Here is a 23,911-nt window from a genome sequence, read left to right as displayed (position 1 = left end):
CCAGGGTTATCACCAGCTCGGGATTTCTGTGTTGTCTTCAAATATCATTTTTGAAAATTGTCTGTTTACAAAATTTTGAAATAGCAAAAACACTAAGGTTTAAACCCTCGGTCGAAGGTGGCCTAAATAAACTGGTAATTACGTTTACTTCCAATAGACTTACTTAAATAAACTGAAATTATTTCCTTGGCCAAAGTATGTCATGCCTCTTCCAAATTATCATATCTGTTAGGGAATGAACACTTGTGAAGATTTGAACATGTTTTAGTTTTTATTTCTTGCCATGACAATCATACATGAAATATGTTGAATATATGAGAATGTTATAACTAGCATAGTGTGATTCATTCACTTTGATTACTTAAGTGACCAAATTTTTGAGCATTGGTAATACCTCCTTCTATTGATTGTTCACAGGCGTTTGTTCTAGCTTTCTTTAACTTGTCGTGTATAGTTTTTTTTTTCTGAAAGAAATATTATTATATATTCTATTGATAGCACTTTTTAAGGATTTCTATATTTCTTCTCGTAACTGCTGTGCTTTCAATTTGATCTGCTAAATCTTTGTAAATTGAGTCTTTTCTTAAAGCTTTGAGAAATTCAATAAATCCTCGTTCATTTTTACGCAAAAGCATGTCCATTAAATTCCTGTTCTTTTCCTGTGGGGTTTTACCAGATTCTATCTTCTTCCCATCATCTACAGACACTACCTCTCTTGATATTAGATGATCTACTATGCTCTCATGTTGTATATCAGTAATAACCTTGAGATAATTCTTCTGTAGACGAACTTTATACAATGGAACATTCCAGTCTGATAAGCCTACAAAATATAAAAAGATTTGTTTCTCAAAAGGGACTAAAAATAAAAATAATAATCAGGCTTTGTGAATATTACAAATACATAGTTGATAGACATGTCTTTACAACAATGTCTAGCTAATGATTTAATTTTTCACAGGGAATGTTAGGTAGAAATCAAATTGTACAAATAATATTAACTTATATTTCTGAATTAGAACTATTAAACATATAGACAAAAAGATGAAGAGAAGTTGTGATCATACAGATAACCATTTTATGATCGGTTGCTGATTTGGGTATTTCTAATCCAAAAACTATTAGAAAATAACTAAACCAGTGTATTTGCGCCATAAATGATCAAGACTCCTTTCTGTTATCATAATGAACAGATAATTCTTTAATTACCTTTTAACAGTAACACCAACATTGAATAGAAATCTAAGACAATACAACTGTGTTTGCCCAGTATGGCCATATTTGAATCCTGTCTTTGAAGGAAGATGCCAAATGGGAAATAAAAATTGATGCCAAGGTAATAAAATCATCATTGGTACCAGGATTAAAATTGTGTAAGCCAAACACACATTTTGTCTTAAATAAACTGTTATCACAGAGATATATCTCGCCTTTTTGTAATTTTGATTATGCAAATGTTGAAATTAAAATAGCAATACTTTAACATGTTACATAAGTTATGCAAATATTCAAAGGCAATGAACCATGACTGAGGTACATGGCTAAACAATCTCCATGTGAATGAGATGTGCCAATGCTAATACAACTGCATACCAAATACCATTGACTTATTATAAGTCGTTCCCTTTAAACAAACCTAAACACAAACATGAACTTATAAACTAAGTCAATGAACCATGAAGAAGGGGTGGGCCAATATAATCTCCATGGAATTGATTCTTGCAAATGCCAAAAAATTTGCATACCAAATATCATTGACTTCACATAAGCAGTTCATCTTAAACTGATCTAATCTCAAATTAATACATGTAAACTAAGAAAAAATTTCAAAGTCGATAGACCATGACTGAGGGGGCGGGGCCAAATATTCTCCATGGAAACGAGATGTGCTAATGCTTATACAACTGAATATCAATTAACATTGGCCTACCACTAATGGTTTTCCTTGAACTGACCTAATCACAAACTAATACATGTTAACTTAGCAAAATTTTCAAAGTCAATAGACCATGACTAAGGGGGCGGAGCCAAATATTCTCCATGGAAATGAGATGTGCCAATGCTTATACAACTGCATACCAAATATCATTGTTTAATGTCCTGAAATGTACGAAAGTTTTGAATGTTTTTCATTAACACGGAGACATGCTGGATAGTTAGCAGAAGCATTCTGATTATTTTGAAACATATTGTCCTCATGTGTTTTGACTTAATATACCTCAATGTGAGCCCATAATTACGAACATTTATTTCTCACCAATGCAGTAAACCTACTTGGCCTATGTATGCAAAAATTATCAAGATAGATTATACCTTCATTCTCAGCGGGTACTAGTGCTGCACTTGGGCTTATTTCCTGTGAATCACATTTCAAATCATTTGCGAGCTCTTCATATCCATAGGTATTTAATCCGTCAACAAATACACCATACGCAGGTTCTCTTCTTTTATTCACAATATCCAGCAATGCTTTGTTCTGATCATCTTGTCCCGCATGTTGTTCAATACGGCGTCTGTCATCTACTGATATCACCAATTGTGTCATCATATGATCCAAAATCTGGCTGGTTTGTATTTCTTGTATTATTCTGTCTGCATTATCTCTGATTCTATCTGTAATCATAAAGATTGAATATTCATAAGATCATTACTGTATGACTGTTTTACATATGGTATGTAATGTCAAAGTATACGTAAATAAGGATATAAATAGTTTTTCAAGACTGTCTACGTGTAATTAAATTTAGATATGAAACTAACGGAAAATTAAAACCTTGATAATTAATTCTAAGATGCCAAAAAGAGGAATTTAAATTGTGATTCAAGAGCGGTTAGGTTTCAAATGTATCTTTGTTTTCAGACAGCCATTGAACTATCAAAATGAGGTCAATAAAAATAGACATATGCAAGACAGAAACATCCTAACATACGGCATCTGCATATAAGGTGTAACATTGTAAGCATCTAGGTCTTCTACCTTCTTAAAAACAAAGCTTTATACAAAAAGTTTACGTTGCCACTACGCATAGAAATGCATGTGTTTTTTTATTCTGCAACTATCATCAATTGCAGCTAAACAACAATTAGTTACTGATTGTTTTGTTGTTATTGGAAAAGTACTGTTTTAGATACAATGTTATTTGTCGTATAAAACTTCAGTAAGAAATCGTCCATCTACCTTCCATATCAAGAGAATTACACTAAAATACCAATAAAACCAAAAGAAGACGAAATAAAAATGAAAACAACGTTCTGCCTTTCAATACTTGTGTTGTCTGTTTTCATAAGACATGATTTTCGATTGGCTCGTTGTAACTCTTTGTTAAAAGAAATAAATCATCTTTGGCAAAAAAAACTTATATCAAGTTTTAATGGCTGTCTCTAGACATTTTTTTAGGTGTTGGCATAAGTGATCAATGAAAACGAGAAAAGCGAACATGTAAAACTATTTACAAATTAGCTGGATCAAAGCAACGACTATGCTTTAATTTGCTATTAAGAGTTTATGTATCTAAAAAGTCTGCTTTTCCTTTTTATCTTAATTATTTTAAAAGCGAAAGCCAAAATCGGATCAAATCATAAAAATCATCATATTTAAGGGCATTTAATCATATGAGTTAGGCAGTTGTGGTCAAAACAAATAATATGTATATATATTGATTTTGAACATTGTTATTCAAATCAGAACATTTTTTTTATCTATACTGGTTTACAAGAAACTAGACTTTACATGTATTCTACTCCCTGTTTATATTTTTAGCTTTGGTAGCCATGTTGGCTTGCAGGTAGCAATTTCTATTGATGAGTATCGTAAAGTTAACTTTCAATTGCTTTAGCTGTTTCTAAGAAGCAGATTTTACACAAATATATCATGCTTACAAGGAGTATTTGCCAAAAATACCGGTTGAGAGGTATAAAATTCCAGAGCCGTTAGGCTAGGGAAATTTAACTACATTGAAACCGGTATTTTTGCCAAATACCACCTGTAAGCATGATATAATTGTTTAATTCCACCGAATGTTCTTTGTATCCATCTTGACCTCAGAAGGTATACTGTAATCAGGTATCATATGGAGTTTCTACTTGAATGTATAATTGTTGTATATATACTGCAGCTGTGCTATTTGCGTAATCAAATTGCAATGGCCGCGTATAATCATTTCTGATCATTTTTTTATGTACAGTACCTCCCTGTTTATGATAAGCTGGTTCTCGGCTGACTACTGCAATTTGTTCATCAGTTTGAGTAAAGTGTAATACAAGCCAATTCCAGTTTATGTTTATGACCGGTTGACAATGTGTTTCCGTTGAGTTTCATATATGACATCATTAAAAGTACATGTTCACGGAATTTTTACGTCATTCGCTCCAAATTCAATAATGATGTTTTTATCCTTAATATTTCATTTGGAACCATATATTAAGAATGACCATAAATTTGTCCAATTAGAATAGAAATAATTTATTGGGCTTTTTTTAGACATGGTATTACCCATCTGTCATGGTATTTGCTAGCAAATACCCCGGCACATGGAATTCCCTAATGACAAATACCCTGGCAGAGAAAAGAAAATCTCAATACATAGAAATTGGTGAAAAATACCATGTCTCTCATCCAATCAAAATACAGCATTATTACATAAGGTGGAATTAATGCTAAAATAATCTCACAATAGGGACAAAATAACGTGAAAACCTTTCTGACATAGTTGATCTAAAAAAGAATAGGCCCATACGAGCTCGAATTGCATGGATTTTAACAAGAGTGCACACGCTGAAATGTCTCGCCTTCTTTACTAACCATTGATTTTATGTTGATAGTACATGTACTAAATATAAAGCTTTACTACAAGTAACACATGAACTTAACATGATCCAAGAAAATGAGGTCAAGGTCAGATAAACCAAACGAGAAATACATGTACACCTTACAATCATTCAATAAACCAAACATAGTTGACCTATTGCTTATAGTTTCTAAGAAACAGTCTTAACCAAGAAAACTTAACATTGACCAATGAACCATGAAAATGAGGTCAAGGTCAAATGAACCATGCCAGACAGACATGTACACCTTACAATCAATTTATGCATTAAATATAGTTGATCTATTGCTTGAAGTACCTAAGAAACAAACTTAACCATGAAAACTTAACACTGACCAATGAACCATGAATATGAGGTCAAGGTCAGATGATACCTGCCAGAAACACATATACACCTTACAAACCTTACAATCAATTTATGCATTAAATATAGTTGACATATTGCTTATAGTACCTAAGAAACAAACTTAACCATGAAAACTTAACACTGACCAATAAACCGTGAAAATGATGTCAAGGTCAAGACTGCCACCGCCAGATCACTATCCCTATGTCGAGCTTTCTGCAACAAAAGTCGCAGGCTCGACAAAAATATGCTGTTTTGATTTGTGATTTTAATATTTCATTCACTTATATTTCCTTATTTATAGGATCATTAAGTGGCAATTGTTTGTAACTTGTATTGATGATAATGTTTACTGTTTCTACCTTTTTATTTCACTTTATAGCTTTGGAGATGAGTTGTAATAAATTGCTTCGCTGAGCGCAGGTGGATACGCCCGCAGAGGTCCAACCCTGAACAGTTGGGGCAAAAATGGACACAATATTCAAGCTTGATACAGGTCTGAATCTGGATTGTAATTATATATTTGACATCTTATAGGTTTCTGAATAAATGTAGTCAAAGAACTTGAAATTGGTTATTAAGATTTCTTGCTGTTGTGCAATACACTGTGCTGTTGTGCAATACTTAGTAAATCTGTTGTCAGACTATAAACAAATAAAGTTCAATTTCTTCTCAATGTCATATTTAAATTTATAAAAATCAATAGGGAGATTACATCAATAGCTATAAATAATTCACCAAAGTTTCATGAGAACTGCTGAAAGCATTTTTGAGTTATTGTCCAAAAACTGGAAAATCCCCCCTTTTTTAATGAATAAAACCCCAGAACTCAGAAATGTAAAATCTAAAATTTTTTAAATTTTAAAGGGAGCTTAAAACAACACATATTAACAATTCACCAAAGTTTCATGAGAACTGCTGAAAGCATTTTTTAGTTATTGTCTGAAAACTGGAAAATCCCCCTTTTATTATGAATTAAACCCTGTAACTCGGAAACGTTAAATCTTAAATTTATAAAAATCCAAAAGGGAGCTCATGTAAATAGATATAAACAATTCATCAAAATGTCTTGCAAGTTGGTGAAAGCATTCTTGAGTTATTGTCAGAAAACTGGAAAATCACCCCTTTTTTAATGAAGAAAACCCCAAACTCGGAAACGGTAAATCTGAAATTTATAGAAAATGAAAGGGAGCTCACGTCAATAGATATAAACAATTCACCAAAGTTTCATGCATATTGGTTAAAGCTTTTTTGAGTTAATGTCCGACATGTTGACGACTGACGGACGGTACGACAGACAGTCAACGGTATACCATAATATGTCCAGTAAACGGGCGTATAAAAAGTCAGAAATTAGTTAAGAATCATGATTTAATGTTCATTACTGCTTACAGAATCCTCAGATGAGTTTGGTCATATTGATGTATTTGTATTGCTAATCATGTATGCTGTTTACGGTTTCTAACTATCTTTCATAATATAGTTTTCAAGGTGAAAGGCAAAAATACGAAAAAGAGTCAAAAGACATCTTCTAAAGGCACCAGCTCCTGTGAAGTATCATCAAACGGTTTTCTTACCAGTGACATCTTTATAGATCTTGTACTTCTGAAAATGTGTCTATTTACATAATATCTGTTGTTGTATTATGAAACAAATAAGAAAACTATTAAAACCTAAGGGCAATAACTCTTTAAAGAGTCATCTTATATTGGTTAAATATGAAGTAAGTCTATTGACATTCCGGGCAGATTTTCTCAATCTATTGAGGATTTCAATGTATACAAAAACAAATGAATTTTACTCTTACAATCTATTCGAATGACAAGTCATGTCCGTTTGATTGACAAGATTAAATAAAATGCTTCGCTGAGCGCAGCCTGATACGACCACAGAGGTCGAACCCTGAACAGTTGGTGAAAGTTTGGACAAAATATATATTCAAGCTTGACACTGTCTGAATTTGGATTGTAATAAAATTTTTGACATAATATAGGTTTCTGACACAAAATAAATGTGGTGAAAGATCTAAAAATTTGAAATGGGTTAAATAATATGTATTTTATTTCAATTGAGGATTTCTTGCTTTTGCGCAATACTGTGATATTGAAGATTTCTTACTATTGTGCAATACTGTGCAATTGAAGATTTCTTGCTAATTTATATATCAATCAGAAATAATCAATGTAAAAATGGAAAATTCTAAGAAGAAAAAAAAAAATTATGAAACCCCCCCACCCCCCCCCCCCCCAAATTTTTTTTGAGTAATGACCTCTAAACTCAATCTCTGTCTTTCCTTTAGTGGAATGGTACCTTGCTGTACAATTTCAGAGAAATCCCTACACTTGAACACAAGTTATTATCTGGAATCTAGAAAAATGCTTGTTTTTGGCCCCTAATTTCTAAACGTTTGGGGCAATCACCCTCTTCCTCAATCCCAGCTTTCCCTTTGTGATATGGAACCTTGTGGTACATTTTCAAAAAGATCTATAACTTACACACACGTTATTGTCCGGAAACTAGAAAAATGCTTGTTTTTGGCCCCTTATTCCTCAACATTTGAGGCAATTACCCTCAAACTCAATCCCAGCCTTCCCTTTGTGATATGGAATATTGTGGTACAAATTAAGGGCTTCCAAAATTATTTTTAGCCAGCCAGACATTTTATATATTATCCCGATTTTAATCCCTTAAGAGTAAATAAACAAAAGGCAATTATGGTATTCAGTTGCTGAGTTGGCCATATCAATGATTGACATTAAAAAAAAAGATATTAAACTTTCTTTGATTCAAATTCGAAGTTCTGACGTAAACTGTTAAATTGGCAGTGCATCATTCGAAGTGTGCAACATCAGCGTACTTATATTTGCCTTAGACTCTTTATTTGTGCAAAATAACGTTGTCAAAAACTTTACATTCGTTTAAATCTTATACCGGATGTTATCTTGACAACGGTAAAAAATGGACCAGAGACGGATATGTAAATTCTGTGTACGTTTGCAAAGCATGAATGAGTGTACGTAGCTCTTTCTACGTTATTACTATATATATAATAAAATATTAATTTTCGCGAACCATTTAGGTCACAGAAATTCCAAAAAATGGCATCAGTAAGGAGAGTTGTACAAATGATGTGAATACACAGAACCCGGATCCAAATTATCTTTTACTAAAAGTATTCATCTTTTTCTGTTTTGTATGTACTAACAACATTTCATTTTTCTACAATTTCGATTAAAATATTATAAAACCTGCAGTTCAATAGGTCACATGCCCCAAATAAACATTCCCCGATTGGTCGAACTACTGTGGCCTCGGTGTAAAGCAACGCAAGCCTCGATGTAAAGATCACGCTTCCAAAAATAGAGGTATGTCCCAACTTAACATTCCCCGATTGGTTGAATTGCTGCTCGATGTAAAGCAACGGAAGCCTTGATGCAATGAAGAAAAGGGGTTGACAGGATAAACGTAATCGTTATAAATTTTAACTTCATGGTTCTTATGCAAGCAAATTTAATAAACAATGATTTTATACAGTTGTGTTATTGTTTTCACCTAACATAGGGCTTTATTTCTGATCTCATTTCTGTGTACACAATTCTGAATCTACATATTTCACCTATATCAATATTAGGTAATCCGTTTGGACGATTCCATATACTATTATGTTTTAGGGTTTTTTTAGCTTCAGTGTCGAGTTGGTGTATAGTATTGAGGGATATCTGCGAGAAATAAATCCTTTTTTCTGATAGATTAACTAAATTCAAAACCAAAATAAAAATAGTTAACACATATATTTTATTTAACTGAGTAAATTGATCGGAATGTGAATGATACATAAACCTAAAATTCGTTTTGGTCTATCCCAGTGATGACATTTGCGCGGGAATTTAGTCCATTGACATTGTAATATAATTTACTTTGGATTATAACTATCTTTAGATGTAATGTTACAGGATTTAATGTGAAATTATTTGTCTCTTCTTTTATAGTACACGAGTTTGACGTCAGGTTTGTACACATGAAGTCTCTAGTCTAAAAAAAGCCAGTGACATAACGATAAACAGATAAGCAACTGTCTAGGGCCAAGTAAGGGAGGTGAAAAAGCCAGTATTACGCAGAACGATAAACAGTTACATAGACGGATCCAGGGGGTGGGGAAAATTTGGTTGATTTTATATGGAAGCAGGGGCGGATCCAGCCATTTTATAAAAGGGGGGTTCCCAACTCGGGACAAAGGGTGGGTGGGGGGTGTTCCAACTATGTGTCCCCATTCAAATGCATTGATCGTCCAAAAAAGGGGGGGTTCCAACCCTCGGAACCCTCCCCCCGGATCCGCCACTGGGGAAGCATGACGGGAGTGGGCAACCCTTAGGTCAGTCAGCGGCCACCCCCTTTTATGAAAAGTTGTGGATCCGCCACTGAGATTTATATAAACAGGTTTTCTTTGTGTAGATACCTTAAAATATCACCAACTGTGACTGAGTACACAATTTGATTCATTTTAGCTCATTAGCTGGGCTCACTCGCTAAAAAGGTTCATTGCGGGCCTGCTCACTGGCTAACATTTTACGATATTCATGACTCATGTAGGAAAGCCGATAATCTATATGTCATGTGTGTGAGGAGTAGTTATCAAGCTCTATCGTCTGTAAAAACTGTCTTAGGCCAAGTTAGGGAGGTGAAAAAGCCAGTAATAGAACGATAAACAGATGATCAGGTTTTCTTCATATAGATCCCTTAAAATATCCCCCACTGAGGACACAATTTGATTCATTTTAGCTCATTAGCTGCGCTCACTCGCCATAATAGGTTCATTGTGGCTTACTGGCCAATATGTGTAGAAAAGCTGATAACCTATACATACATGTACATGTATATGGTCAGATCATATGTTTTCGTACGTCATATGAATTTGTACTATGCATGCCTTTTCAATGGAAATTGTGACGACAGTATGCATTCTTAATAGCACGAAAAACGATGAGAAGAGGATACATATGTCAACCAAAATTTTTCAGCAACGTCAAAATATGTGAGGACACCCTATCAAGATCTATTAAGCTTGCATTCATGTTGCATTAAAACTGTTTGAGGAAGGTGAAAAATACCAACAATATAACAATAAATATAGATAATCGATATTGTAAAATATCAATGTGTTGAAAAGCCAATGATCTACATATATACTTGAATATGTCAACCATAAAATAAAACTGATTTAATTTACACCACAACTGTTGAAAAAACCTTTATGTTTATATAACTTATCTCATTCTAGTCCATTCAACTGACAGAATCGGTGTACATTTCATGAACTCTTGAATAACAATAATCATCATGGACTATTCTTTATAGCAATATCTGTTAGCCATTTAGGGGTCTTTTGCATTCAAAGTTTAGTTTTAGTAGGTTTATTTTGCAAAAAAGAACTCAATTTCAAGATCAAAGTTAACATTTTCTATATATTTTGCTGTGTCAAAATGACCTAATGAATATAAAGGACAGTACCCATATAGACCCAAAAATGGTATATCACATTCTACACATGACATTTTAGCAGGAAAGACTGCCATTGGAGTATATAACTTTTAACCTGTGTATATATAATTAAAATATGATAATAAAATTCATATCTTTTTCAGGACTTCTGATCGAACCATGTACATGTAGTATGGCATGTTTTTGAGATATAGTTTTGGTGGATAGGATGTTCATGAAGGACCTGTAGTACAAAGTATATCACTGGATTGAGCTCTTTGTCTAAGTGTATTATTAAAGTGCTTTGCTTTGAGCTCAGTTCATTGTTATGCAATTCATTCTTTGTGAAGACAACTCTCATGTACAAGGATTTGTCAGGGTAGTATCCATTCTATGTACAATTTCACTACACTGTAAGTAATAAGGAGATAAAAGCATTTTATTATGATTTGAACCAAACATTTTTTGTCCTTTAACCAAATTTTAAAAAAAGAACAAATTTACCCGACAATGCTACACTCGCTACTAGCAATATGATGCTAGGTTGTTTTAATACATCTGTACTGCCTACTGATGACTCGGTCCTGAGTGTAAATGGTCATTCAGTATGTTAAAAAAAAAAAAAATTATAAGGCCTATCTGGCCTAATTGATTTCTAAAACTATATTTCATTGTACATGTTCAACATTTTTCATTCATTTGTTTATTTCTTAATTTGTGTGAATTAACATTGTTACAGTAAATGTTAATTACTACACTTTCATACCACAACAAATACTGTATTGGTATCACTTATATTTGTATCCATATAACAAAAAAAATTGAAAAGAGAATAATTTTGCAATACCTTTTTCATATTGAATACTAGAACCTTTTTTGATATTTAGACATATTAAGTAGATTTTCATAATACCCACTTGACATGCCTGAAATTCTATCAGATTACTTTTGGAGCAGTTATGAGTCTTTGAAGCATGCTCACAAAGGTTTTTTTGTTGATATCGTTTTCATATTGGTCAAAACTTTTTTTTGCTTCGGCCAGCTTTGGAGGAGATGTTATCAAAGAATTGATAAAAAAAACAACACAGAAGTTTTCTTTCTAGCTCATCTTGCCCCAAGCATCATGTCAGGCATTTTTATTACTAAAAACCAATAAATGTCTTCTAATCTGAGAAACAATTTCGACATTTTAACAAAATATTTTACTAATGATACTGACAATCCACCACAAAGTAATATAAATAGAACCATACAAATAGTGAGCAAATACATATAAAAAAGATGTGGTATGATTGCCAATGAGACAATTCTCCACAACAGACCAAAATGACACAGAAATTAACAACTACGGGTCACCGTACAGCCTTCAACAATGAGCAAAGCCCATAACGCATAGTCATTTATGTTATTTATGTACACACAATAAACGAAAAACAAATATTATGTAACACATTAGACAAACGACAACCACTGAATTACAGCCTCCTGATATCATGTTCTCAGATATCATCTCCCATTTAAAAAAAAATCACATGAAAAAAGGAACCTATTATGTGTTGCTCTCCTAGCTACAAAATGTATCCAAAATCAAAGATGTGGAAAATATTCTATCATAATCATTTGGTCATTTATGCAATTAGTATCTCTTCCATGCCCTCTTCAACATAAAATCTAAATATTAAATAAACAACACTCCTCATGCTCAGGTTGGTTGTCATCGTGCAACACAGTTAATAACACCATATAGGAAAAACATAGAACTCCTTTTGTCATATAAAACACTGTCAAACATCCAAACATACTATCCACATTCATCTGTGTCCACACTTGTTTCTTTAAGAAAATATTTCGAAATAAACGTGAGAGAAAGGTATCAATGACAATTTAAGCATTTTTTGAGAAAATTAGGATGCATAATTAAATTTCACACCTGCGCACATGCGCACACGTGTACTAGTTCAAACAGAGACATGTCTCTGATCAAACAATGTGGTTATGACGATTTTTCATTTTCACCTTTTTAATTTTTTCATCAAATCATATTTGTAAACATATTTCTGATAATTTAAATCTTTTTGACTAAATTAGTTAGATGCAAACCGCTGAAATGTAAGAAAATAACTTTGAATAGACCGATCAATGTCCGGTTCAAAATAGTTTACCTGTCACCTGAACAGGTAAATTTCAGCTGTTCGACAACTAGTTAGCCTTGATTAAAATGAGAAGGTATTAAAGTAGGGGTTGTTTTGATAGTACTTAATGATCATGTCACTTTTATGACCGGAAATGTGTGGCTGTTAAAGGCAAAAGGTTGGGTCAAAAAGATCGCGAATTAGGTTAAAATGACCGTCTCTTAAGAAAGCCTTGAAAACTAAAAAGTAGATAACCGTTTCATGCTTTGCCCAGCCGGACTTTTACCGGACATTATACAAATGTCCGGAATATATGACCGTTTTGGAAGCTTTGTTCAATTTTAGAGAAATCCATACACTTTAACGCAAGTTATTGTCTGGAAACTAGAAAAATGCTTGTTTTTTGGCCCCCTTTTGGCCCCTAAATTCCAAAACCTTTGGGGCATTTACCTCCAAACTCACTCCCAGCTTTTCCTTTGTGATATGGAACCTTGCAGTACAATTTCAGAGATATCCATACACTTATACACAAGTATTTAGTAGATGTAAGAAGATGTGGTATGAGTGCCAATGAGACAACTCTCCATCCAAGTCAAAATTTATAAAAAGTAAACCATTATAAGTCAAAGAAACGGTCTTCAACAAAGAGCCTTGGCTATTACCGAACAGTAAGCTATAAAGGGCCCCAAAATTACTAGTGTAAAACCATTCAAACGGGAAAACCAACGGTCTATTCTATATAAAAAACGAGAAACGAGAAACACTTATGAACCACATCAACAAACGACAACTACTGAACATCAGATTGTTGTCCAGTAACTAGAAAAATGCTTGTTTTTGGCCCCTAATTCCTCAACATTTGAGGCATTTACCCCCAAACTCAATCACAGCCTTCCCTTTGTGATATGGAATATTCTTGTACAATTTTAGAGAAATCCATACACTTTAACGCAAGTTATTGTCTGGAAACTAGAAAAACGCTTGTTTTTGGCCCATAATTCCTAATCCTTTGGGGCATTTACCTCCAAACTCACTCCTAGCTTTCCCTTTGTGATATGGAACCTTGCAGTACAATTTCTGAGATATCCATACACTTATACACAAGTTATTAGTAGATATAATAAGATGTGGAATGAGTGTCAATGAGACAACTCTCCATCCAAGTCAAAATTCATAAAAGTAAACGATTATAGGTCAAAGTACGGTCTTCAACACGGACCCTTGGCAAGCTATAAAGGGCCCCAAAGAATACTAATGTAAAACCATTCATACAGGAAAACCAACGGTCTAATCTATATAAAAAACGAGAAACGAGAAACACTTATGAACCACATCAACAAACGTCAACTACTGAACATCAGATTATTGTCCAGTAACTAGAAAAATGCTTGTTTTTGGCCCCTAATTCCTTAAATGTTGGTACCATAACCCCCAAAATCAATCACAACCTTCCTTTTATGGTATTGAATCTTATGGTAAAATTTCATAGAGATCCATTTACTTAAACTAAAGTTATTGTCTGGAAACCAAATGTGTCTTCGGACGACGACAACGTGATACCAATATACAACTGCAAATTTTTTGCAGTCGTATAAAAACTTGACACTAGATATTCTATAAATCATTCAGCCAAAGTTTTGTTGAATTTGGTCTTGTAAACAGCATTTAAATATTAAAGGTATTCGATTGATTATTAAATTCAAATGTTTTGTTTTTGTTGTAGGTTTAATTGTAGAAAAACAAATGGTTTTTAATCTTTTGATTTTGTCTTCTTAGTTAAAAATAACTTAAACATATTTTTCAATGCAAGTTCAGAAAATATTCTATATTTAAATTGATCCTATATTTTATCTTCTTCAAATGACTATCAGACATTTGCAATTTTGATCCACTTTGAAAAAGAATTACCTGTAACGGTTTCTACAGCTCTCAGTGCTTTAGGATCCACATTCTTTACAACCTCCTCTAAACACCTTGCACCTTTTCGACTATTTACCAAAGCTTGTTCAAGGACACGTATTGTAGGTCTTACTAATCGGTCTCTCCTCCACGTAAATAACACTTCTTTACTCTGGTCGGTCAAGTCACAATTACATTTGTCTATGTTGTCCAAGTCTGCTATGGACAATCCAAGTTCTGTTCCTAATTGAAAGACCATTTTACCAATATGTGGTGATATGTTATCTAATATTTCATCAGAAGGAATCGAATCTAAGATATCGTCTGGAATACCTTTAAGGGAAAAACATGAATTATGCTTTCAAAAGTAGAAATTAGGAAAACATTTGGTTAGAGTGCCTCGGTATACCTTTAAGAGAAAAACATGAATTATGCTTTCAAAAGTAGAAATTAGGAAAACATTTGGTTAAATAATTTCTTAACAATATTTACGGACACTGGTACTTCTGAAAACTACATTTTGTTTACTTTGTTTTTGTTATGTAATTTATGCTGATGACCTATTCACTACAACTACCTATAACTCTTAAGAATTTAGAAATGTCATGAAGTCAAACATAAGCTTTTAAAATTTATTAACAATGCTAAAAATATAAAAATGTGTTACCAGCTTACCAATGACCTTTTTACAAAGTTGGGTCCAAAATGGACAATAAGTTTCAAAGAAAACATGACTTCTCAAAGGGTGGTAAGGCAACATTATGATCCTCTAGCCAACATATGCTAATATCTTAACTTCACAAATGACTGATATTTTGGTATTCATGACACGATTCTCATCAATATAAGACTCTACAGAGGCACTCTAAGCAAAGCAATTGAAAAGACAGAGAAAGTCCAAAAAAATGAATAGCATTGGGTATAAATAGTTCAATAAAACTGATCAAGAATACAAGGTTTATAGTTTGGTACGCCAGACACACTTTTGACTATAGGAAGCACATCGAAAGGCTTACATTATTAAAGTTGGAAAACTAAAGTAAATGCAAAGTTGTAGAGTATTCAAGTACCATTCCAATGAATTGATATTATAACACTTTAGTAACAGTTATAAGATTTTCATTTCTTTTGAAATAAATACTGGGGAGAGTGAATGTAGAATAATGCAATTAACCTAGTGTCTTCAAGGAGCCTGTGTCGCTCACCTGATATTTTTATTTACAATTGATGCATGAAATAATGCAACCGTTATACTTTTGCTTTAGTTTCAGAGATATAAGCCAAAAACTGCATTTTTCCCCTATGTTCTATTTTTAGTCATGTCTGCCATGTTGGTTGGCATGCATGGTCATTAGACATATTTTTTTAACTAGATACCCTAATGATGATTGTGGCCAAGTTTGGTTAAATTTGTCTCAGTTGTTTCATGAGAAGACTTTTGTAAAAGATTACAAAAATTTACGAACAATTGTTAAAATTTGACTTTAAAGGGCAATAATTCCTTATGGGGTCAATTGACAATTTTGGTCATGTTGACTTATTTGTAGATCTTACTTTGTTGAACATGATTGCTGTTTATAGTTTATCTCTATCTATAATAATATTCAAGATAATAACCAAAAACTGCAAAATTACCATAAAATTACTACTTCAGGGGCAGTAACCCAACAACTGGTTATCTGATTCGTCTGAAAATTGCAGGACAGATAGATCTTAACCTGATGAACATTTTTAATGATTGTCAAATTTGCTCTGAAAGCTTTAAATTTAGTTTGAGAGATATGAGCCAAAAACTGCATTTTTTACCCCTTTGTTCTATTTTTAGCCATGTCGGCCATGTTGGTTGGCATGCGGGGTCATCGGACATATTTTTTAAACAAGATATCCTTATGATGATTGTGACCAAGTTTGATAAGATTTGTCTCAGTTGTTTCAGAGGAGAAGATTTTTGTAAAATTTTGGTCATGTCTACTTATTTGTAGATCTTACTTTTATGAACATTATCGTTGTTTACAGTTTATCTCTATCTATAATAATATTCAAGATGATAACAAAAAACTGCAAAATTTCCTTAAAATTACCAATTCCGGGGCAGCAACCCAACAACGGGTTGTCCGATTTGTTTGAAAATTTCAGGGCAGATAGATCTTGACCTGATAAACAATTTTACTTCATGTCAGATTTGCTCTAAATGCTTTGGTTTCAGAGATATAAAAAAATCTACATTTTACCCCTATGCTCTACTTTTTGGTGGCCATCTTGGTTGGTTGGCCGGGTCATTGGAAACATTTTTTAAACTAGATACCCAAATGATGATTGTGGACAAGTTTGGTTCAATTTGGCCCAGTAGTTTCAGAGGAGAAGATTTTTGTAAAAGTTAACGGACGATGGATGACGGATACGATGGACGACGGACACCAAGTGATGAGAAAAGCTCACTTAGCCCATTGGGCCAGGTGATCTAAAAGGGAATTTAATACCACATGAAGTGTTCAAAATAAGGTTCATAGAACATTTAGAATATCTTGATTAAAAGATATTGTAACTATTCAAACGTGGACATTCTTCTTTTTGCATATTGCATCAAATGACAATAGAACTATGATTTGACTACCAAACAGACAATGTGCTTAATATGTTTGTTTTTAGAATATGGTAGACGAGGGGATACCAAAATAAAGGCAACAGTAGTATACCGCTGTTCGAAACTCATAAATCGATAGAGATAAAAACAAATCCGGGTTACAAACTAAAACTGAGGGAAACGCATCAAATAAAAGAGGAGAACAACGACACAACAAAAACAAAACATTAAAATGTAACACACACAGAAACGAACTATAATATAACAATGACCATTTTCCTGACTTGGAACAGGACATTTTAAGAAAAAAATGGTGGTTTGAACCTGGTTTTGTGGCATGCCAAACCTCCCGCTTTTATGGCAATGTTAAATCTAACATTAAAATGACATCATTACATGACAGGATTACAATACAAGTAAATGGGAGAACATATAGGACAAAGAAACACACGAATAATAGCTAACAAAAGGCACCAGGTTTAAAATCCAATACGCCAGACGTGCGTCTCCTCCACACAAGACTTACCAGTGACGCTCAGATGAAAAAAGTTTGAAAGCCAAAACAAATACAAAGCTGAAGAGCACCGATGACCAAAACTTCCAAAAAGTTGCACCCAACACGGCCAGGGGTTTCTGCCTTGGACAAGAACATCCTTATTATTTAGAATAATTTATAATTTTGCAAACAGCAAATTTTATAAAATGACTATATAATAGATATACATGATAAAACCGAAGTGGGGACTAACTACAGAATAAAAACGGATACATTACATAAAACAACTTAATCCAACACATACAAATACACAGCCGAGTTAGCCAAAGCCTCAACGCACAAAGTGACGTCACATTTGAAATTCTAAAAAAAACACACAAAGTGACGTCACATTTGAATTTGTAAAAATATTTCCCAAAAATAATATAGGATTAGGATTGATTCAAGATTAGATTTGTAATACTGACATTACATTTGTTAATAACAATGAAAATTACAATACTTATTAATGTCAAATTGTGGTAGTAATTAGATAAATAATTGTATTATCTAGCTATGTCGGTGTTTCTTCTGAATCAAATTGTAAACCAAATATATCGTATAAATTTCGTTGAACCAAACTAAAATCTAATAAAGGAAGGGGGTGATTAATTATCTTTACCATAACACACGAATATAACAGAAAAGACGTTAAGACATTTGACAAAATCCGACGAGAATAACAAATATAACATTAAAATTAAATACATGAATTTGGGATAGAAAAGTACCGTGACACGTCTTATAGCAATGCGGTTTCACACTCAGAAAAACAGTCACAATCGGGAATAAGTCACGTTCGGTAATTAAAAGATCAGACGACGTAATGACAAACCACACTAATTATCATGACAAGTAGATAATTTGAAGGCCCTAGGTATGCCAATTGTAAGTATCTGTATAGTTCCAATTAGTACTTACTAGATATCATTTGTTTTCTCCTCCTCATCTGAAAAGGAATAATATCAGATATTAAATAGTTGCAGTGACTGAGCATCGGAAGCTTTTGCAAATGTTTCAAAATGCTTATATTGTGCCAAAGCTGGTTTTCTTTGCCTGCTGTATTTCAAGTGTATAATCTTGTATGGACACTAACAGAACAGTTTCCACTAATGATATGGCTTTACACGATCGCTCTTTACAAGACCTGTAAACCATATGACAACAACCCAGAATAGTAGTTACCAAATTTCTGTGAAAATGTGCTAAAACATATCTAAACAAACAGTGTGACTTGTGGTTCCAATGATTCTGTATAGTTAAAACTACTATTGTTTTGTTTATAGACAAAAGAGACAGAAGAAACCAAAGAGACATTCCAAACTCATCAGTCGATGATAAAATGACCAAGTCATGGCAAAAACCAAACATGACAAAAAAAAAACAAGTATACAAACCATTATCTACATAATTAAAGACTTATGAACAAAGGGAACCTCGCTTTAAACCGTTGTTGATATCTGGAGGAAGAGTTATCAAATAATGCTCATGGTACTCATGTACAGTATGTCGATAAGTTATATGAAGGGATGAAGATTCATACATCAAATGACCTTTGGTTAAAATAGTTGTTCTTGGATTTTTTTATTAGTTGTTATTGACATTGAAGTCCATACATACGGTCGCATATAATTGCTAACATCAACTTTATTTTAAATTTGGTGGATAGTTGTCTCATTTCCTTATTTGTATATTGAGGCATAACACAATAGGGAAGTGTTAACTGACTATTCCCTCATCAAATTTATAAACTACTGTTCATGTTAGTTTTCTAATTCCAAAACCTGACCAAAAAAGATTTTTTTTAAAGTGAACAGTAGGCAATAAGACTTGAAACTAATTGTCTATTTTGGATAAAGATTATCCATGGAAAGGGTATAACTTAAACTAAAACTATTCTATTTAAGAACATATATCCAATCTTAAATCAGGGACAAATTCATATACATTTGATTTGAGGTGTAATTTATGCAAACTTTGTCCTTCTCTTTTTCTTCAGGACATAAAGATTGCTAGAATCCATGTAATAAAAAAATATCACCCGTAAAATAACAAGAACAATGGTAGATAAACTGACTTGAACTGTACTGGAATGAACAAAAACTCATTTTTTTCCATGACTTCATCTGTAAATTTCTGCAATTAAGTTTTGTGACAGGTTGTTGGCATTCCTATTTACATTTATAGTATTCTTCGAGTTGCAGACTTTGTCCTGTGTTGTTATGAATTACAGTGTATGGATTAACTCAGTACATCTGTCTGAATTCCATTTATTATTATGTTTTTAAATAACCTATACCTTAATGACATTTTTTCAAATCATCAAATGTCTAATTTTACTAAGAAAATTTACCTGAGGGATCTGTGCTTCAAAGTGGCATTGAAAATATAATTACGTTCAAAATTATAATTTCGTACCAAATATTTATTTTTAATCATAAGTTATTCTTAACAAATAATAATGTAAATAAGTTATTTGAAAAATGAAACACAAAGAGCGAATATGACTCATTTCTCCAGAACCTTCTGGATGGAGGTGGAGGGTAAGAAAAGCAAAAGAAAAACATTAAGAAAAGGAGCAATTTATCAGTATCATACATAGCTTACCATACATAAGGTATGTGTCGTTATCCTCATTTCTCTTAAGCCTTTGGCCAAATCTCCAAAACGTATTCCATTGTTCTCTCTCAAATCAATAAGTGTTAAAAACTTGACCATTTGTGTATTTCTTGGATAATTCTCTACCATATCATTCCATTCTTTTTCTTCCATTTCAAGATGAATAGCTAAATCATGTATCATGCGTGTCTCACAATTAACAGACAAACGAAGCAACTCTGTATTACTTGGAATGTGAGATAATGCATCTTCACTCAAACCTTAAATTAATATATAACAAATATATATGACAAATCTTTACACATACCCTACATAAACATACAGCTTTAACAACACATGACATATTTATACAGTGATAATTATCAGATTTCCTAAGAAAATAGTTAAACCTGTTTTTATAGCAAGATAAACCTCCCATTTAGTTGACAGTTGTTAACAGCCGCATTATATTGACAAAATTTAATGAGAAACCCAAATATAGACAATTGGTAAACTTGACAATAATTTGTATCCAGCAGTCAAATGATCTTCTCAGTATACCACTAATTTACTTACATTATTCATAAAAACTGAGTTTTGATATAAAATGAAAGTAGATAAAAATATTATACTTATACTGAATAACGGAACTTTTCACAAATTGTAATAAAACGCTGTATACATAGCCCCCCTCCCCATGATATTCAATGAAACATTTCTCTGACATTCCTGGTACTATTCTTTCTTAACTAATACAATAGGGTTAACAAATTACAAGTTTAAGTCGCCAATACAAATTGGTCGATATGCATGATGTGTCTGTGATACAAAAAAACAGAAGACTTGTTTTCATGGAATTACATATTAAGATACAAAATGTCTTCTGAACTGTAATTTACCGATTGCTTCCTATTCTATAGTGAAATTTTAACTGAATTCACATTTGATTTGTGGATTATGCAAGCACAGTAGGAAATGATTTCTCTTTTGACATCTGGTATTGTTCCGCTTTGAGTTCCAGAGATTTTCTTATGATTTGATTTGTTTCAAAAATTCAACACCAGTAATCAGCAATTGTCTCTAATTTAAAGCAGAAGTTATTTCATAAATAGGACTGTTTTTAACGAGAAAACAAACTTCATTAAATTTCCCTCTAATGTATTATGCGTAAATATGTATGCATCATCTGCAATGAGAATCCACACTGTCAAAATGTCACATATGGTTAAATGACACATTTAATGACTATTTTGGTATGTATATAATATGAAATAAATCAATGTTGCAAAATTATTTTCTTCTTGTCTCTGAAAATGTTCTATGAATTATACTTCATATGATTACAATAACAGATCAGCCAATAGGGATGCATATATATACTAAGAACCAATAGGACGACCGAAAGTCTGTTCAAATGGAAGTGTTATTGATTCCTTTCCATATATATATAATTTAGCCTCTGAGGGCATAGTCTCAATGTATATTTTCAGCATTTTTATGTTATTTTCAGTGTATTTCTTTTTAAGATCATATGAGCAGTTTGATGTCATCTTCAAAGTATTTTTGGTTGGGATCATAGCAGGTAGTTCTTCACAAATTCGATTTTTTATGACCAAAAACAATAAAGTTGTTTATATCATTCCTATTTAAAAAAAAAAAAAACCTCACTGTATAATGAAAATGTGTAGCTGACCTGTGAATGGGGAATCGAACTTGGAATGAATCAGTGTCTAATGAAATCAACAGTTAAATAGTAACAGAAGTTCATTACGAAACCAAAGAGCATTGACATCCAAAATTCTAATATGTTGTATCATATACAACTAAGGTATGCATGGGGGTTGACACCTTAGTGATCTGATTAGTTCAGTCAGATAATGAAGTATCACTGAGATCCCATGTTAAAATTCATTATCAACTTCTTTGGGTATTATTGTATCAATAAAAAAACACGAAGTTAAATACAAAACACATAACTATACCTGTACAATCCGGATCACACTGCTTTTGTTTCTATTAAAGGAAAAAAAAAATATATAATTGTAAATTCAACATCCACAATAAACTGCACAGACACTAATTATAACAAAGCATATACTAAACACAACAATTTGAACTCTAAACAGTAACTATGACCCAAATTCGATTGATTAACATTGACATATCTTTCTGTAAATAACTTATTAGCTAACTGCAAGCCGGAGAGCTGAAATGAAACACAATAAGGTAACCCCCCCCCTAAAATCTAAGTTGGCATTAGGATTAGAAAGATCATAGGGAACTTGTGTACTAAGTTTTATGTTGATTGGACTTCAACTACATTTCTTTATTGTGGTTAGGGAAATTAAGTGATTACAAAATAACTTGCATATTCAATGTTAGTATACAAACCTGTTCCTGGTTCCAAACCTTCCAGTTGCGTTTAATGTTGTCACCATGGTTACAAACGCACTCATCAGTTTTTAAAGCTAACCTTTCTCCTGGAATGTAACAGATAAATCTAGAGCAGGAATACTCAGTGTGAAATGGGAGTTGACCGCTAACTTTTTCGTGGACAGTAGACTGATAAAATTCTGAAATCCTCTCCAATGTTAAATGCAAACATTCTCTGACACTAGTGGCTATCTCAGGTACTATCAGGCCCTTGGAGCGCTTGTGGACTAGGTACAATAAGATCTTGTTTCCTTCTACACAGACAACAATATCATGCTCTTTATCAAATGATAACCCAACAAACCCAGAAAACATAAGTTTCCTTCCACGGTATTGTTTTAATGTCCACATACTGAGACATGCGCATATTAGACGGTTTGGTAAGGCTGGAGGTATGATGGTTCCTTTGAAAACAAAGGCCAAACTAAAAGTCCTCTCTGGTGTACATTCTTGTGTCAAGAAATCTGTATCGTTTCTTTGTGTAAGCATACAGGGTACAAAGAAGTTTTCTATTGGTAGACGACTTCCTGTTTTTGTATCATATCTACGCTGTTCAGATATGATATCTAGGTGTATCAGCATATCAAATATGTACTCTTTAAATGGTAAAATCTGACGGAATTCTTCTTGCTCCCATATCTGGTAGAGGTCTACTTTTTGTATCATTCCATTTATAGACATCTTTTTGAAGGTTTTCCATGTTTTATCTTCTTTTGGCCAGAATTCAACATCTATGAAAATGAAAATAAAAAAAAAAGATCTTAAGATTTGAAATAAAAGTCAAAAATATTAATATTATAATGTAATACTTCTCTAAATGGCTCACCTAGATCAGCACAGGAAAACAAACTAGTCTTGATAATTCAATTAAATGTCCTATTTCAAAACAAATTATTTTTCCTAATTCTGTATTCAAAGCATTTAAAGATCAAAATTGAATACTTTCCAATTTGGAAAAATATTACCACAAAAAAAGCATGTATATGTTTTTAATAATGTGTGTACATGTTTTCTATACGAGCAACATAAATGACAATGGTGGAGTGTGGTCTGAATGTATTGTTCAATCAAAGTTGATTA

At 32.7% G+C, this 23,911-nt stretch overlaps 1 protein-coding gene across 7 annotated transcripts in view; it reads right to left on the bottom strand.

Moving 5' to 3' along the window:
- Window positions 1-258: 258 nt before the first annotated feature.
- LOC127706048 (uncharacterized) overlaps window positions 259-23,911 on the bottom strand; it is a 502,975-nt gene continuing 479,322 nt past the window's right edge. For all 7 annotated transcript variants that reach the window (XM_052210453.1, XM_052210456.1, XM_052210450.1 and 4 more), the window contains 7 exons: window positions 22,790-23,562; window positions 22,381-22,411; window positions 20,408-20,679; window positions 18,722-18,749; window positions 14,691-15,014; window positions 2,314-2,613; window positions 259-823 (listed from right to left, as the gene is read on the bottom strand). In XM_052210453.1, the coding sequence (XP_052066413.1) occupies window positions 489-823; window positions 2,314-2,613; window positions 14,691-15,014; window positions 18,722-18,749; window positions 20,408-20,679; window positions 22,381-22,411; window positions 22,790-23,562 (2,063 nt within the window). In that variant the 3' untranslated portion in view covers window positions 259-488. The remainder of the gene's footprint in view (window positions 824-2,313; window positions 2,614-14,690; window positions 15,015-18,721; window positions 18,750-20,407; window positions 20,680-22,380; window positions 22,412-22,789; window positions 23,563-23,911) is intronic.

Source organism: Mytilus californianus, unplaced genomic scaffold, assembly GCF_021869535.1.
Source record: "Mytilus californianus isolate M0D057914Y unplaced genomic scaffold, xbMytCali1.0.p SCAF_6, whole genome shotgun sequence".
NCBI lineage: Eukaryota > Metazoa > Mollusca > Bivalvia > Mytilida > Mytilidae > Mytilus > Mytilus californianus.
This window is presented reverse-complemented; position numbering and strand designations above follow the sequence as displayed.